Source organism: Fistularia commersonii, chromosome 3, assembly GCF_037954325.1.
Source record: "Fistularia commersonii isolate RoL2024-O1a breed Wild chromosome 3, RoL_Fcom_v1.0, whole genome shotgun sequence".
NCBI classification, from domain to species: domain Eukaryota; kingdom Metazoa; phylum Chordata; class Actinopteri; order Syngnathiformes; family Fistulariidae; genus Fistularia; species Fistularia commersonii.
The window spans coordinates 8,741,851-8,760,536 of NC_141286.1; the positions used below are offsets into that span (position 1 = coordinate 8,741,851).

Sequence of the window (18,686 nt, forward strand, 5' to 3'; positions counted from 1 at the left end):
TTTTCGCTTTCAGCCACGGGAGAACCTGCCGTCTTTGCACGGTGCGGACGTAACCGAGGCACCTCAGTTGCACAGGGACTGTTTTGTAAACACGGACGATTTGAGTTGGATCCAGGCGGCGACTGGGAGATGGTGGAGGGATGTAAGCAGCAGGTTGAGTTGTGCTTTGTGAACTTGAATCATCATACATGGGACTAAAGAAGATGGAATAAGGAACTGTGCTTGGGATTCTTGGTACAATCAGTTCAGGACTGAAGAAGCTTCTGAGATGAGAGGTGAAACTCAACAAGTCCGATAAACAACTACCCATGACCAGGACGACCGGGACACTTAGAGCTGCGCAGACTGCTCGGACAGCGAGAGGCTAATCATCCTGATCCTGCACGGGGCGAATCGATGGTCGCCCCGAACCTTTATGGTCAGTGGTTAATCAACCAGGACACCTGGGATTTGGGTGGACGAATGATGTTGACCAATCATTGAAAGGAGGCATTGGCTGGGGAAGTGCAAGGCTCAGTCTTAAATCTATCACTCGTACGGAACAAAGATATCGGCAAGGCGTTCATCCGAAGAATTCCAGTTCATGAGAATCCCCTGCACAGTAAGGGCAAGAGAGATTTTACAAATGTGCAACTCAGAATAAACATCGCAATCAGATTTGCTTGCGTTGGACGCAAATAAAGGAGAAACACTGCATCCAAAGACCACGTACAAGAGTTGAGTCCTCACATGATACGGCTCGATACAGAAACAGAAATGGCAAAACCCATCACCGGGCGAGCAAATTATGAAGCCGCAGGGTCGACTGTTTGTACTGGTTGTGACGGATTGGCGTCTGAGTAAAGGGATTTCAGTCTGACCGATGTTCTAACAAAGCAAATTTCTGGTTTACCTTTAAATCCTTCAGCACCGCTTCATACTTAGTAGCTTTGTTTTTCTCTACAGCAGCAGACTGTGACCCTCAAAGCTCGCTCCTGAGACTCTGTTCCAAAGAAACACAGAGAACTCTCTCCCTTCTATACTCCACAATGCCCCATCTCTGGACTGTTTGAAAGAACTCCCCAAAAACTCAACTCTTCCACAAGGCCGATGCCTGACAGATACCGTTTCTCCAGTTTATTGCTGTTTTCGTTGCAAAGCGCCCTTGGGTTTCGCTAACGCGCTTATAAATCCAAGTTATTATCGTCATTCACTCATTCCCTTATCTATACTGCATATTTTGCACTCAGGGTTCCGGGGTTGCTGGGGCCTATCCCGCTTTCACTGGTTGAGACCGATTGCCAATTGATCACAGGGCTAGTATAAGAATAAGAATAAGAATAAGAACAACTTTATTAATCCCGAAGGAAATTGCAGAAAATAGTATACAAGTATAGTAGTATAGTATACAGCTATTCACCCTCTCATTTAAATGCATATCGAGATTTAAAACCATTCTCTCCCTCGTTCCTCAGCGTCTCTAATGAACTTCCTAAATCAGGAGTGTCAAACTCACGTCTCATCGCGAGCCACATACGGCCTAGGTAGACGTCAAGTGGGCCGGACTATTAAAATAATAGCATACTCAGCAATAAATAACCAAAATATCATGTCTTTCCTCTGTTTTGGTGTAAAGAAGTACAAGGACATTTGATTAAAAAAATTTAATCCTTGTCTTTTATGCATTTTTTTCTCTTTCAAATTATCCTGCGGGCCTGATCGGACCTCCTTGCGGGCCGGTTCCGGCCCACGGGCCGTATGTTTGACACCCCTGTCCTAAATGGTTTTGGACTGTAGGAGAAAACCGGAGAACCCAGAGGACTCCCACACAGACAAGGGGAGAGCATGGAGACTCCCTGTCAGGAAATGAACCTGGGACCTTTTTGCTGTGAGGTAGAAGCGCTAACCACTCTACAACCCTTATCTTTATCATTATTATTATTATTATTACAAATCTCCTGGTGACCTTGTGGTCACATGGCCTGTGGTGCAGGCTTCTGCTAGGATTGGTCGGCGTGTCGTTGTCACAGGGAAGGTTCATTTCCTTAAAATGAACATTTGGGAGAAAAACCTTCTGTGCTAGCGTAAAAGTCAAGGCTGGCCTGAGGCTCCTCTGAGATCAAGGTATTCATCATTTCAGGTGATAATTCAAACAGAGTGTTGGCAGAACCTCATCAGATTCATCTGACAGATGATAATAACAATCCTTTAATGACAGCACTGAAAGCCAGCATCAATCAGTGAAAGTTGCATAATCTACTCTCATGGCAAAAATATAGATATGTTAAATAAACAAAAGGAGTGAAGCACTCAAACTCTGTGAGCTAAAAGTTTTCTGTGATCGTGACTGGCAATACTGGAAAGCTGAAATCCGATAAGAAACCCGCAAACACTGCTTCCATATAAAGCGATGAGGAAAAAAAATGTCTGCCGATTGGTAAATAATACACGTTAGCTGATTATTGAGCAACCGTTTGAAAGGTATTGACGCAGAATCAATTTTTCTCCCAGGACTCAGAGTCAGTCATGATGACCCAGGGGGCCATACCATAATAACATCATTTTGTAGGTGTGTCGAGTGCATTCTCTTCTCCCGCGATCATCAATCCTATAAAGCTTTTTTTTTCCTCCCCCACTAATGCCTGTTTGGTTTCGGCGAAAAGATCTTTAGAGCCCATTAGTGCGTCAGCAAACTAGCTGAAAGAGTGTTTGTTTTGGGAATGTGACACTGGCGCTGCTGCAACACAGCCGCCACTTTTCCTGTGACCACAGACGCGATGGTAAGTGCGCGAGAGTGGCGTCACTCCAGTTTTACCAGTTGGCTTGAATTTGCAAGCGTACACTGAAGATGGATTTTCGATTTTCTTGGTTAAGTCTGAAAACAGCAGTCTGGCTGACGTCCGTCCTAATAGATGCTTTCAGATTGAAACAATGTTCCAGGATTTACCCTCCTGCAGAGGAACCTTTTAGTTTTGCTCACACAGGCAGTAAGGGACCGCCATAGGGACCGGTGTGACCTTAAGCACCAAACTAAAAAATAACAAACCGCAGTGGAAAAAAAGGAAAGCGAGATGGACAACATGGAGGAGGAAACTGCCACAGCATTTATATTCTGCATGGCGGGAATCATAACCATGGACTATCAGATGACTTGAAGTGTTTTTATCTTCTCCCTGCGCTCCTTCACCGCGTGACGAACCCCACCTTAAGCTAACTTTGAACTTATTCTGGCAAAAATGTTTATGTTCCTCAGCAGCAGGTCAGAAGAGCTCGGAACCTCTTCGGCGCTCCATTTCCCGATCCTTCTGTCCATTATTGAACGTATTAGTGATTGTATATGAATTTTGAAAATATTTTGAAAAATGGTGCGCCACAAGAAGTATTTGGTAATGAGTACCACCAATCACCAAGAACCAACGCTCCAAGTACCGATGGAACCGTGCAACCCTAGCCAACAAAGATAACAAACGTTATCTCCCTCAGTGGGATCTTACGGTCACCGTGAGAGCGTCAGAGCTGTTCTACCGGGTTATTGGGATCTTGGGATGATGAGATGTTCAAAACGTCAGGTAGATCTGCAGAAGCTCTTACAGCCTTCGCCAAGATGATCCGAAATGATGCAAAACAAAGCGGACTGTCGAATTTCTCACAGTAACGTCGTGATTGAGGTCAGAATTGACAACAACTCAAAACGGGGGACGGAGGAGGGGCGTCATGGTAACTGCACAAGCTCGGATTGGTTTTAGAGATTTAGCAGAATGACACTCTTCACTCATACGCATTCTCAGCACTTCATTAGAACACGATTTGAAAAGATGCCACGGCCCAACGTTACAAACACTTCGCGTGTTTATCGGCGCTACCCAAGCCACAGGTGTCATGGCCGACGCAACGGCTCGGGACTGCCGTTCGAGGAACCGCGGGCGATAACGCGGGACCCGCTCCCCCCCCCCAACGCACCAACACGCAACTGTTAACTGAAGATACGATTCTCCAAGTGGAGAGTGAAACTCTCACGCAACGTTCCGGAGGTACTGAGTATGAAAGGAGTGTTAGAGCCACACACCACACCAAGCGCTGCCGGTAGGTGTGTGACCTACTTGGAGAGGTTGTGCTGTTTCAGTATAATCCCCCTTGACTATCTGAAAAGCCACACTCGTGTCCAGGCCGCCTTTCATGGTCCGAATATATCCTGCGGCAAGGATGGGGCCATGATTCTCCGTGCGATAATTAACTTCTCATTGGATTTGCAAGAAATAGGGGGCGGATAAGATCCGAAAGTGTCATTTTCTTCTCTTTTTTGAAAATTTCGGTTCGTGCACGACGCCTGAAACCGCAACGTGAACTCATTAAAAGAGGGCGTGGCCGTGACAGCTGAAAAGGGAGCAACATAACGCCTTGTCAAGAGGTGAAAACCGCCTTCTTGTCTAAGGACATCGGGAAAAATCGTTACCGAAACAGAAGACTCCTCTGATCGTCTTCTTACAGAACTAGTGTACATTGCGTGAGAATTTTTCAGGTCTGCGTCCGTGGGAGGAAGGAAGGCAGGAGAAAGCGGTAAAAAAGGCCAAAACCCGGTCCGAGGAAAAAAAATGACAATTTACACCATCTGGTTGAGCTGCACAATAACCTCACAGGCGATGTCTATTTAGAGTCCACCAATTATTTATGTGCCGATTTGAAGCTGCGGGGCACCGACCTAGCGATTTGCAGGCTGGGTTCATTGCAGGGCTCTCCTTCCATGTTGTGTCTTTTAATTCAAGACAGTTATTTAAGCAATTGATTCATTTATTATCTATATCTCTGTCATTGGGCGAGAGGGCAGGGTTCACCCTAGACCGGTAATCAGTCCATCACAGGCACATATAGCGACATGCAAACATCATTCAAACATCATATAGAGAAACAACCCACTCTTTCCTTCACTTGTCATGCAGACATTCAACTATTCACTCTCATTCAAACGTCTGGGCAAAAATTCAACAGATCATGATTTGTCAAAGTAGTTTGTCACTGTCTCCCTTTGCTTTTGTTAACTTGTGCTGGTCATTTGTTCATGTGGATGCGAACACACACACACACACACACACACACACACACACACACACACACACACACCAATCTGCAGATCTGCAACCTCCTACAAAGCAAAGCATGGCGCTGGCATCTTTCTGTCACAACCAGCAAGTTTTTTAGCGATTCAGCCTTCAATCCCCCAAATACACTGTGCAGCCTTGACCTCCCATCACCCCGTCACCGCTATCGGGATCTGTCTTGCTTCTTGAAGCAACTTCTGGTCCATCCTGACAACTGCAGAACCCCAGGAGAGAGGAGTTCTGGAGACGCCCCGATGCTCTCACAATCAAAACTCGGTTCCTCACAGGCATAAGTACATGTCTCCGCACCTCAATATGAAGTGTAAATGAGAGCGGATGGTTCTATATCCCTTTGACGTAGGAATGAGGAAGTGAATATGGTTGTATGTCTCCATGTGATGGTTGAATGAAAGGGTGAATGGTTGGTTTTCCACTTTCTTTATCCCTGTGATCGCCTGGGGACCGGTGCGGGATGAACTCCGCCTCTCAACCAATGACAGCTGGGATAGACTCCAGCACCCCCGTGGTATAGATAATGACTTAATCACACACACACACACACTTGCTCTCTCTCACACATAAACACACACAAACCTGTCAGTGGTATTTTTCCGAGCGATTTTGTAAATGATTCATTTCTAATTCAACCCGTTAAAGGAGCCACACCTTTGATTGCACGTTGACATGCAGACGCCTGTCAATCAAACGTCTGTCTTATTGAGGTCGGACGGATTTTGAGTTCGAGTGGGACAAAAAAAAAAAAAAAACAGAAATAACATTGCTTTTCTTTCCTGTTTTATCAGCCCAGCTTTGGTTCGGTCCGTTCTCAATAACCCTCGGATCCCAAAGCGGCGCTTCAATTTTTCATCACTTGTGCTGCGTCCCCACCACAAGTTGTCTGTCTCTCTATCTCGCTCTCCCTCCACACCATGTAATAAGGCAGTTAGTCATAGACAGATTCCCAGAGGGCGATACATCCAGACAAATACTGTATGAGTCTGTCCTCTTTTCCTTCATTATCATCCTTCATTTCCTTTTGTGCCTCTAATAGGTTCCTCCGTCATACTGGAGGTACAGCGTGGGGATCACAGATAAAGACACAGCCGATTGCTGCTTTTTAACCGACTCAACCGCGTCCGCCTTACTCTTGTGCAACAACCGAACCCACGTGGCCCCGAATCGCAGAGGTTGGGGTCCCCGGGGTAGGATCCACCGCAGAGCAACATTTCCAATATGCTTTGTTATTTCTGTTCCCTCGGCACTGAACTGTCCACGTGGATATTCAGACTGAATTTGGTTGTTTGTTATCAACCCTTGTAGAGGGATAATTCTACAATCACGGAGGCGGGGCATGCAAGACTTAAAAGAACCCAGCCGGTATCGAAACAAAGGGCGTTATCACTATGACGCAAGAGCGTAACAACAAATCTGATTTCGCTGTCCTAATTTTTAATGAAAAGGGTGATACGAAAGCGGTAACATGAATGGGTGTGTGTGTGTGTCTGTGTGTGTGTGGGCGGGTGCAGCTGCGTTGTGGCTAACTTATTCCTTAATTGAAATGACAGTGTGAAAGCGGGGGGATTAATGGGGACAGACACGAGGCCCTGCTGCAAATAGCAGAAGGCGTGATAACACTTTGCGGTGGAGAAACTTCCCGACGCGCTCTTCCGACGGAGTCGCGAAGTTTGCAGAGCGAGCGGAAGCAGCGGGTTCGTTGTCGGGACGATGATGCTCGGGGTCACCCTGCTGTCGTTGACATTTGCACTTCATTAGCTTCATTAGCTCCGTTAGCCCAGCTTCCTGCAGCCACCAAAGTCCACAAACCAGCTATAATGTGACCGAAACAACAGCTCTCATTTAATATAGGCAGAAAAGTCATGTTTGTATCACCATGGTTGCCAGCAGCGTGTTGCTGGCTTAACACTGCCTCCGGTGGCGGGAAAGGGTAGTACAAGGCGAGGAACGCCGCACATGGGTCGAGTGTAAATGATGTATTCATAAACCCTGCTTTCAACCGGGCAACTGGCATACATGCAAACGGTCTCTTACAGTAAAAGGGTTGCTATTTTATTTCAATATCAGGAATTCAAATGGGAAGATTTGGAAATCTCAACTCCCTCCTGTTGATGGAGCAACAGAAGGAAAAGTTGTTTAAATTTCTTGAATCACCCTTATTTGCCTTGCTTCCTCCTCTTGCCGCATTCTATTTTTACCCCCCACCTCATCGTTCTTCTGCCCGTGGTGAAGTGAAAGTGACAGCATGCCCACCCATACACCCACTCCTCCTCAATCACACACACACACACACACACACACACACGCACGAGTGTATGCGTCTATATGCATCTATTCACACACGACCAAGTTTGATATGAAGGGTTACCGCATGCACCCGTGCACTCACACAAGCTGACGTGTGTATTTTAATGCAAATTAATAACCTATGACAGATCCACACACATGCGCATGCACACACATGCACATGCACACTTCCTCCACCCAGGGCCTCCAAAGTGCCTTAAGCATTCTCCTCCCTCTTGTTTTTTCCACTCTTCTTGGCGGCATTGATCAGAGGGAAAAAAAAAAAACCATCCATTTCTATACTTCACTGCCGCCCTGCCAGGAGATAAAGAGCCACGCAGGGAGCCAGGATGACACGGGTGCAGATGAGCGGCGGCCACGGGGCCGCATGGGAAAAAAAAAAAAAAAGCACACGATCAGATTTGGCCAAAGGGGAAAACACAGAAATGTCCCCGCATTTCATTTCCCACCTCATAGGAACACAAAATGAATGAACAAACAAACAAATAAAATGATTATACTATGCTATATGTTTATAGGTAAATAGATGAATGGACAGCGATTACATAAACAGAAAGAAAAATATGTAATTAAATAAATGGAGACATAAATCTATTAATATATTGATTTTAAACTACATAGATGGATGGATGGATGGATGGATGGATGGATGGATGGATGGATAGATAGATAGATAGATAGATAGATAGATAGATAGATAGATAGATAGATAGATAGATAGATAGACAGACAGACAGACAGACAGACAGACAGACAGACAGACAGACAGACAGACAGACAGACAGACAGACAGACAGATAGATAGATAGATAGATAGATAGATAGATAGATAGATAGAATTTTAAAATAGAAAAATAAAAAAATGAATAAATACATAGTTCATTCATTTGATGGTTACATAAACAGATTAATTATTCATTTAGAAAATCCCTAAACAGATGGACGGATGAAATAATAAAATAATTGAATTAAAGGCTAATTAATTATGAAAATAAATGGCTTAATAAAATAATTGAATGAATATAGGATAGGATGAGAAAGTATTGGTTTAAGAAAGTGTTAAAAAACAAATAACAAGTTGGAGTTTTGACAGAGTATCAGAGTTTGGAGGTAATAAAACGGGGTCATGGTGTTAAAGGGCGAAACATAAAACCACAGCGCTTCGTTTTGTTAAACGTTATTCATCACAATTTCAGAGACGCGCGACCTGATTTAGATGTCAAATACGACAAAAGAGGGAGCCAGGAGAGAGGTGTAATTACCACAGGCGCAAAGGAGGAGGAGGAGGAAGGGCTGGAGGTGAGAACGCTGAGGAGACAAGAGATGCGAAATGTTTAGGGACCGGTGGGAGGATTAATGAACCGGAGACGATGATGAGGAGGGCGGACGTTGGGGGCGAGGGGAAAAACGTAAAATCTTTGATCTGTCTCTTGTCAGCACTCAAGGCCTAGAACGGCGGGAGGATATTGAAGGGAGCTGCAGCCGTAAGGTTGATAAGAATATGCCGCCTTCGCAGCAGCAGCATAAATCCCCAGGGTAAAGAGTGTGTGTGTGTGCTATCTCAACCCAATGCATGTTTCCGGGAGAAATCCTTAATTCCCTCCTCCCCCCACCTGCGAGTTGCAGATTAGCTTTTCTCATTCTGCAGGTAATTCAGGGACCGTTGAGCCAGAGCAGTCACCATCGCTACTAAACAGCGGCCGATATCCAAAAATCCAAAAGCAATTCCGGTAACCAAAAAAAAAATGAATGCGCTTCGCCCGGAGGCTTAAAACAGGAAAAGACACTCGGGGATAGTGACCTTAAATATTACATTAAAGGGTTGTTATTTTTCGGATTATTAAAGTGTAGTGTTTTTGCCCTCCAGCGGTAACGGCTGTATTGCAGTAAAAGGAGAGGCGCTTGTTGTCTGCTTGGACAGAGAGACTCTGAAACCTCTGCAACCTCTGAAAGACCTCGCTTATTTTCTCCGTCCATAAACCTCCTCTCCGGTTTTCCTCCAGATCTACAAACTTCCATCTCAGCCCGGCTTGGATCTCCAAAACACCTAACATGCGCCGTCCCTCTAATGGACCGGTTCCTGACCCGCGCCCCCAAAGAGAGCCTCCGCATCTATCTCTGCCGCCTCCAGCATAATGGGTATTTTTGTTTTTCGGTGAGGTGGGGAAGGGGGGGGGAGTTATTTGTTCATGTGGACAGCAGGGGCGGGTGGAATGCAGCTTTAATAAGAAGGGAGAAGAAACTGTGGAAATAGGGATAACAGGTGGTCGGGAGAGGAAGTAATAGTAATACTGTATTTCAGAATATTTTCCAAGATACTCCGCGTTTTGTGTACGCTTGACACACTCTCAGCATGCAGTGTATGCTGACATGAACTTGGATGAATGCCTACTGGCATAAGCACACACACACTCACACACACACGAATGCCACGGAATGCATGCAGGCATGCATGAAGTCATTCACCCACTGGCTGGCACACAGCTCTCACATGCGGTTAACATGCAAAGTCCACGTTGGCTCTGTTTCCAACCTCTTAGTGACGAGAACTGAGAGAAAACCTCCTTGTGTTTTCCATATTTTCCTATTTCTTGGCGTCTATACGTTCGCCTTCCAGTTGCCCTTTACGCCACGAAGGCAGTGTTTTCAGATACGTTTCTTACCCGCCCACGCACATATGCAGAAGCCTAACTTCACCCCCCCCACACACACACATACCTCACACCCCCCCACCCTCACTGCTGCTCCCCTACACACACACCATCACAATAACAAACACGAACACATAAACACAACACGGAGCTATTTACCCATCAGCGCGGCACCATTGCAGCATTTCATCCGGGATCATTTGCTCACTTGCACATGCACGAGAGCACGCACGTTTCACCTAAACAGCGGTGTTTTCCTCAAGTTGAGTGAAGCAAAAACAAAAATGCTGAGGGGGGACCTGCACTTTGCAATGTGTGTTTCCTATGTGTCACGCAGAACACGAGTGTGAGATCAAAACCCGCAACTCACACAGCCGCGCTCTGTCCAGCTGGAGAGTTCCCACACACACACACACACACACACACACATACTCTCACACATTTCCATCAGTCATTTGGCACCCAGAATGCTGTCAGCAGCCAAAGCCTTACCTTGGCTCCCCCGCGGATCCTTTGCAGGCTGGATTGAACATCTTGCAGTCGGTGGATGTTGCAGCATTAGCTGAGGACCAGCTGATAGGGTGGTCGAGTAGATCTCAGAGTAAAAGAGAGAGAGAGAGAAAATGTGGGAGAAAGAGGGAGAAGGGAATCTGAGAAAGGGAGTGCACATGGGGGGGGGAGGGTAGAGTGATAAAGCGCAGGGAAGGGCAAAATTACAAGATGAGAGAAAGTGAGAAACTGCACCCATGCTTGACTGTGTGTGTGTTTTTGTGTGTGTGTGTGTGTGTAAGAAAGGGAGATGGTGTTACCATGGAGAAGGCTACGCCTAAAACTCCAGTAAAGCCTTTCAAGCCCGAGAGATGGAGGGGAGGAAGCGAGAGGCGAGATGAGAGCGGGAGGCAGGAATGAAAGGGAAGGAAAACAGTTTTTCAAAAGCAGCCGCAACTGGTTGTGGAAAAAAAGCCAGAAGATGAACGGATGGAAAAGGAGGGGAGAGAAAGAGACAAAGGGGTCACCACAGATGGGAAGTTTACAATAACGTTGGCACAGTTACAGAAGCTGGTACACACTTGAACAGCTGGCTGCAAATATCCGAGGAAACAATTAGAAGCTGGACTTATTATCAATAGACTCATTAGCGAGTGTTTCCGCCCCACAGCAAAAAGGTACCTGGTTGGATTCTGACAGGAGGCCTTCCAGTACGGAGGAGTCTCCCTGACACCGCCCTACCGTTTCCTCCCATAATCCAAGAACATGCAGGAGGTGCAACAGACCCCAAATCGTCCAAATGTGTGAATGAGAGGGTGAACGTCTGTTGACGTGAACGACGGAGTGAACGGTTGTTTGACTCGAAACCTCTCCACCCTCGCGTGCAAGATGAGTGTTATAGTGAATAATTGAATGCCGAATATCAAACTGAATCAAAACATCCGTAATATACAGGACTGTCTGAAAATTAGAATATTGTGATAAAGCTCTTTATCTTCTGTGATGCAATTAAAAAAACAAAAATTACTTTATCATGATATTCTAATATTTTGAAATAGGATTTCTGAGCTTTCTTAAGATATCAGCCATAATCAGCAATATTAAAATAACAAAAGGCTTGCAATATTTCAGTTGATTTGAAATGAATTCAGAATGTATGACATTTTTGTTTTTGTAATTGCATTACAGAAGATAAAGAACTTTATCACAATATTCTATTTTTCTGAGACAGTCCTGTATACATCGAGTACAGATAACTTCTGTTCCGGCTAAATACTAAACAGGTAGCTTTCGCTCTAACTAGCCGTTGCAGTAACCAGATAACCAGCCGAGTATTTATGTAATTTAAAGCATACATAATATATATGTGTATGTGTACACACTTATGTATATTTTCGGGGGCAGATGTGGCTCATTTGTGAGAGCGGAGCTTCGATTCAGGAGGTCGGGGGTTCGATTTCCGGCTCCTCCTGACGGCCCGGTTAGCGCCTTGCACGCCATCTGTGTCTGAGTGAACGGGTGAACGCTATGGAATAGTAAAGCGTCTTAAAAGCGCAAGGTGTGAAAACGCTCTTTAAGTTAAGACCAATATACAAACATTGGAGATATATTAAAGTTCATCGTGATAACGCATCTGGACACACGCGCACAAACACACACAGTGTTTCACGCGGAGCTCAGGAGCAGCTCCTGGGTCCACCGACGTCCCGAGCAGAAGAAGGAAAATAAAAAAAATCAGCCGCTCTAAACTACTTGTTATTGATCAGCTTCCTGCCCGTGGCTCCAGCACAGAGCGAGGAAGAGAGACAGCAGCTTTAATTAAATCTTTCCTCCCTAATGGATACACCAATGCGAACGCCACCGAGCCAACAGGTGCACGCTCGTGCAAAGCAGCGTTCACTGCCTCTCCTCACACACTCACGCACAAATATAGATGCACACACACACGCACACACACACAGCAACTCGCACCCCCCCCCTTTTTTTTTGCAGTTTTTTTTTTTTTTGTCATATCTCTCCCCCCCATCATCTCCAGGCAGTTCAGTGCGCAGGGATCCTTGTCAGTTCTAATTGGTCCTGGTGGTTGAGGTTGCCTTGGAAACCAGATTAGAGAGAGTCGGTTGGAGGTCTGCCAAAGGTTGAGGAGGAAAAAATAAAGAAATAAAAATCGGTCACAACAGTCGACTGTAACTGACACTGTACTGATGATAAACACGAGCACAACTGGGTATTTGGACATCCTGTAATTCTATGCAAAATTCAGACTTTTGGAAAATCCAGAGATAAGTTGGAGTTACGCCGGCAGGGAGCGGCCGCAACCTTCCACCGCCCACCCTTTGGGTCCAGTGGAAAGCCCCTCCTGGGTGGTTGCCGTCACCTTTAGCCACCTTCACGCCCGCTCCCTCATCTGTCCAGGTTTGTACCAAAGTCCAAGGCGTCTTCTCGTTGGACGTTCCTGCAGGAGGGAAGTCCAATCCCAGCTTCACCACTCGTCTCATCCCTCTTATGTTACCAAGCGCCATCTTCAGCCCGTCCCTGTGAAGGTGAGCAGGAGGATTGCCGGAGGAGCTTAGCGACGAGGTCTTTTCCACACACGCGAGAACCCAATTTGGCTGCGGCTAGCGGGCCATAAGCAGAAAACGATGCTGACTATTAAATGAACACACACGTACATGAATGAAAGAGTGAATGTTTGTGTCTTAACCCTCATATTATGTTAAGGGTCAATTTGACCCATTTCACCCATTGACCCAATGGGTCAAATTGACCCTTAACATAATATGAGGGTTAATGATGTGTCAATGGTTATTTGTTGCTATAAGATGCATGAATGAAAGAGTAAATGAGATGGTGGTCTAGTGATGGACTGAACCCTGCTTCTTGCCCGATGACAGCAAAGGTCCAGCACCCCCAAAGCTAATAAGTTCAGGATTAGTGGTCCAGATAATGACTTAATGACTGAATGAATGAATGAATGAAACAGAGCCAAAGTTCTTTGGTTCTTCCATCAGTGAGGCATGGAGAGGCATGCTTCAGCTCACTATCGCTCTCTTCTGGTCAACGTTAAGTAATACCACAACCACGAACTATTGTACCGCTATGAACACATACACTTCATCTTCTTCTTCTTCTTCACTTCCTTTCATCTAATTCCATCTAGACCTTTTATCTGCATCATCTTCAAATATCGTGTCCTCTTCCATTCCATCAGTGAATCTCCTCTCTGGTCTTCCTCTAGATCAGTGTTTCCCAACCTTTTTTGAGCCACGGCACATATTGTACATTAGAAAAATCGCATGGCACACCACCAAATAAATATGTCAAAAACATTTTTGAATGAGTTAGAATGAAACCGTAGTCTCAATTTACTTAGTGTGAAATCTAATATATCTAATATCTGTAGATTTGTCAAGTTGCAATTCAAATTTGCAATTTTCAATTGCAATGTCCGAAGACATGGCTTCAATATGTTTGGAAATGGTATTATTTGAGAGAACTCCGGCTATTTCTTTATCAACGCCAGAGCTGAGCATTTCTTCGACAATGATTTTGCCGGCAGGTAGTATTGATGTTTTGCTACGGTGTGTGGCTGTTTGGATTTAGAGATGAGTTCAGCAACTTTGTAGCAAGCTTTCACTGCTTTCTCACTCATCTTGGTAGTTTTCAACAATGCTGCCTGTTTGTTTACGCAGATACAAGTACCGTAATTTCCGGACGATAAGCCGCGACTTTTTTCACGTAAACAACAATACGGCTAATATATGGACTTTGGGTAGGGGACGCTAACGAGCTTCACGCCGCAAAACGTTTATCCTCGTAACATCAGACCAATGACGACTTTGACGGTTTTAGTGCGCAGGAGGAAGACCGAGATAGCGATCGGCTAGCCGGTGCAGCTTATACTGAGATGCGCTCAATAGTCCAGAAATTACGGTACTTTTTATTATAAAAATGTATCACGCAAAGCGTCACTAATCACTCTGATACACTGATGCACAAGTTAATTCACTACCCGTTGCCATTGAATGGGCACGCTGCCCATTTAGGCATAGGAAGACACATTATTTGCGTTGGATAAATCATTTTCGGACCAATCAGGTGAAAGTGGGCGTTTTTCCACGGCACACCTGATGATCTCTCACGGCACACTAATGTGCCGCGGCACAGTGTTTGGGAAACACTGCTCTAGACCTCCTGCCCAGCAGTTCGGACCTCAGTGTCCTTCCATCCAGATCCTCACCATCTCTCCTTTGTCCGTCTCAGGTCTGACTTTATCTGTAGAACATCTAACAATTCTGATTCCATGCATCCTCCTCCCTCCCAAAGAGGAACCTCAAGAGATGAAACCAGCCAATGTGGCTGCACATCTCCAAATTGCAAAAAATAATTCTGCAGAGATGTGAGCGTGCGCGTGTGTGTTGCTGCCGCAAATCCTGCGGCCTCCGAGCCGGTCAGACCGAGATTCAGCTGCTGTTCGATCCAGCGTCGGACGCTCGCTGACGTGTGCGGCATCATAAAAGAAACGCTGAAGGTATATTTGAGCCGTCTGGGCTGAGCAGATCTGGGATTAACGGCTAAGAAGGCAGGAGAACAAATACGACGGGTCTTTCTCCGCCTCCAACATCTAATCTTGGATGCATTCATCTGACATTTTACAGAACGCTGGTAAGCCGTGAGCGATCAAGTGTTTGATTTGAAATTCCACCGCCAAACGCGGTGCGACATCCAAGTGGGATTAAGCACTAATCTGGGTTTCATCCGCCTGCATTATACATCAAAACAAAAGAATCCGCCGCGGGTTCCAGGCAAAAACTAAAATGTCTCCGAGCTCTTTAGGGAGTCCCCGTTAAGGTCGCTTGCAGAATCCTTTCACATGGCCCACAGCAAAAGTGCTAAGATAACAAAGGGGGAAGTGAAAAAGGGCACAGTCGTGTGAAAGGGTTGAACAACCCCTGAGAAGCAACAAAAATAGAATTATCAATCAGGCTATATTTAGCTCAGTTTAGGATATGTTCCTTTTTTAAACCTGGACAGGCAACCCGAATGTATGGTATTTTCCAGAATATCAAGGTCCAGGTACATCACCGTGGGTTTAGCGCCCAGACCAGAGTAGTTGAGTTGCAGCAGAAGACCCGAACCTTTTTTTGGGATACAGGTCAAATACAACCCATAAACATCGTTCATCCTTATGGTCGTCTGGTGAAACCTGCACCGGCTGTCTTACGAGTCTCATGAACCCTCACTAAACTCCGATGACTCCATGAAAACGCTTTTCAATTGAAGTTGATGTTCATCAACGACAAAAATCGCAATGATAAAATGGCTCTGGTTCGCCCCTTTGTGTTTAACAGACGACTGGACGGCACAAAACTCTGACCAGCGCTGAGGTGAATCAGTGCTACCACTACCTCACTCATTCACACGTCATGTCCTCATTCATTTTTATCCTTGTTGTTGTCTTCGTCCTTTCAATTGTCTCTTCTATTTATATTTATATTCATATTTATTGTTATTGTTGTGCTGCTGTGACGAATGAATTTCCCCTATGGGGATCGATAAAGTGTTATTATCTATTATTATCTATCTAACAGGAAGCGCTCTCCATATAAGCTCGGCTAGCAGAAGATTGATTTTGCATGTATATATAAAAGCTGATATTCTTCAGCCAATTCGTAGCAGTGTTCTTATGAATAATTCTAAGAAACTTGATAAATGCGGGTGCTGACCTTTAAAGGAGAAAGTAATAGCAAGACCCAAATCCCCGGGGCGTCCATCTCCACCTCGCAGCCCAACAGTGCATTTCCGTCTTCCACACACTTGGTCGGGCTCCCTGCTGAAGAAACACAAACACGACAAAGAGATCGACCGGTTGACAACTTTGATTCAAGCTGGCGGGTTAAATAAACAAATACATCGCCTACGCTTCTTACCACTGTGAGTGCGGAGCCAGGAAATGACCTTTGCAGCTTGAAGCCTCCGCTCGAAACCTCCTCCCTCACCTGTTGCGACCAAATGGATACAACTTTAGTGGTGGGACCAAAAAGCGACTCACAAAATCCAACGTAGGCTCTTCACATAGATTCCTTCTGACCGACCGACGCTGGCTTGGAGTCTTCGGTCTCGCCGAAGACTCGCATCTTCCCCGGCGTTGCATCCCGCCGGCTGCATTTCTTCATCCAGAAACGGCGTTGTTACGGGTTGAAGTGCTTTGAGGGTGAAGAATCTGCCATATCTGCTGAAAGCTGTCAAGAGGGAAGAGTTATTTTTCCTGTGCTTGGGATCACAAGGGGAACTACGTTGCTTGAAGAAGACATTTCTACAGGGTAGTAATTCATCTGCCGTTATTATGGTATCTTTTTATTTGTTGGAATCCTGCATGTGAAGCAAATAACAAAACAAAAAACAATGGAATAAATAATCTTTACTTGTTTTACCTGTTTTGTTACAGATACACCTGATTTGCTAGCAAATGTTTGAAAAAAGCAAGTAGAGAAAGACTCTCCGTCAATGCAAATGTCATATCGTGTGTCTGAAGTCTCGAATAAAAATAACAATAGCATCAACTGTAGTTCTCGCAAGGGTCGTCCACAAGATTACTCAGAAACAGATCTTACAACGTGATCTAAAAGGAAAAGAAGAGCAGAAATTGACTTCATGTTTAATTGCACAAGTTAAATAATGAAAGTGTCAAATAAGCCGCGATCAAATCGGATTATATGCAATCGTGGTAGCCGTAGAGGACTAAGTTGTAACTTTATAGGAATAAAATTGATGAGCCATACAATGACGTTATGGGCTAGGAGAAATTAAGGGCAGAGGTGAGCATTTAAGAGCAGCAGTATTGCTTTTTGCTAAGAGAGAATTCCACATGCATGCTTTGAGAACATTGACCATTGACCTCTCCCTCTGACCTTCTCCGCTCATCTGGTTGAAAAGGAAGATGTGCCCCTACCTGCCCGATAAGTTGGGGGAAAATTGCCGTGACCAGTGGAGACAGAAGGGTAGCGGCAACTGCGCAAGGCGAATCCCAGGAGAATGAGATGTCTTTGGCAACCGGCTGTAAGGCAAACTTCAACTGCATGGTCTGGAAAGAGGAACTGACTTGACAGATGATCCCAAACCCTCGATACCCGTATGGACTCAAATGTCTTGTTGGATTTTTATGGCAAGGTTTTACTTTAGGCTGCATTTTGTCAGGCCCTGTGATGAGCTGAGCGTGGCCCCGTCCCTTCCAAGCCATCCCGGAGGTGAAATCGGTGCCGTCGTCTTCCCCGATCCCAAAGACAAAAACCTACAGCAAGGGACGGAGTTCCATTTCCTTTTCAACAGAAAACGGGACAGATTCCAGAAAACTGAGCAGGTATTGGTTACATTACATTACATTACATTACATTACATTGCATTTGGCAGACGCTTTTATCCAAAGCGACTTACAATAGAGGACATAGGGACTGCAAATACACTTGCAAATACACGATGCACAGGAAATATGCAGAACAGTAAGCTTGGGTTAGTTCGTTTTTTTTGTTTTTTTTTGGACAAAGACATACACAAACGTACACACACACACACACACACACACACACACACACTGCCTTGCCTAACTTGCTGCCTAACCTGATCTGGGGCATCAGCGCAGTAAAAAGTCCTGAAAGAGAACAGTTTTTACCTGATTACATGTTTGCCCTGCCTGTGGGACGCAAAGTTCTTGCTCACCAAGGCAAGATGGATTACATTTAATGTGACCATCCGAACATGAAAACAAATATGAAATCGGACTTAAGCAGGTTATTCACTCACTATATTGTCATAAATATATCAGTGTTCTTTTAGTCCGTGGATGTTTTCACTCACTTCTGAGGAAATTGTACTCTCGCTGAGGCGGAGGCCTGTACAGTGAACACACCTTTTTCCCCGATCCCTTCCACGTGAATATAAAGTGCCTGAGGCACACCGTGTGAAACGGAGGCGCCAAAATACGTGTCGGAAAAGGTTTTTTAGATTTCCGAGGCCTTTTCCGATCCAACTACAACCCTGAACAGCTGCTCTGTGGGCGTGAGTGCTGTCACTAACACATGCACAGGAACAGACTGTCACGAATTAGCCCCTTTTGCACTGCAGGAACTTTTTGCAGTTCCCAGAACCGTTT

The 18,686-nt window shown here is 45.3% G+C and overlaps 1 protein-coding gene and 1 long non-coding RNA gene across 2 annotated transcripts in view; both read right to left on the reverse strand.

Moving 5' to 3' along the window:
• The window catches only part of rap1gap2a (RAP1 GTPase activating protein 2a), a 98,153-nt gene extending 87,534 nt beyond the window's left edge, over window positions 1-10,619 (reverse strand). Inside the window, exon 1 of the mRNA XM_086143514.1 lies at window positions 10,541-10,619. Within this exon, the coding sequence (XP_085999640.1) occupies window positions 10,541-10,581 (41 nt within the window). The 5' untranslated portion in view covers window positions 10,582-10,619. The remainder of the gene's footprint in view (window positions 1-10,540) is intronic.
• Window positions 10,620-12,572: 1,953 nt separating this feature from the next.
• LOC147235408 (uncharacterized) lies at window positions 12,573-18,076 on the reverse strand. Its single transcript, XR_015109216.1, has 5 exons — window positions 17,490-18,076; window positions 16,633-16,779; window positions 16,468-16,536; window positions 16,264-16,370; window positions 12,573-13,072 (listed from the first exon to the last, which is right to left on the reverse strand). It is a non-coding gene; the product is annotated as an uncharacterized LOC147235408 (long non-coding RNA).
• Between the last annotated feature and the right edge of the window lie 610 nt (window positions 18,077-18,686).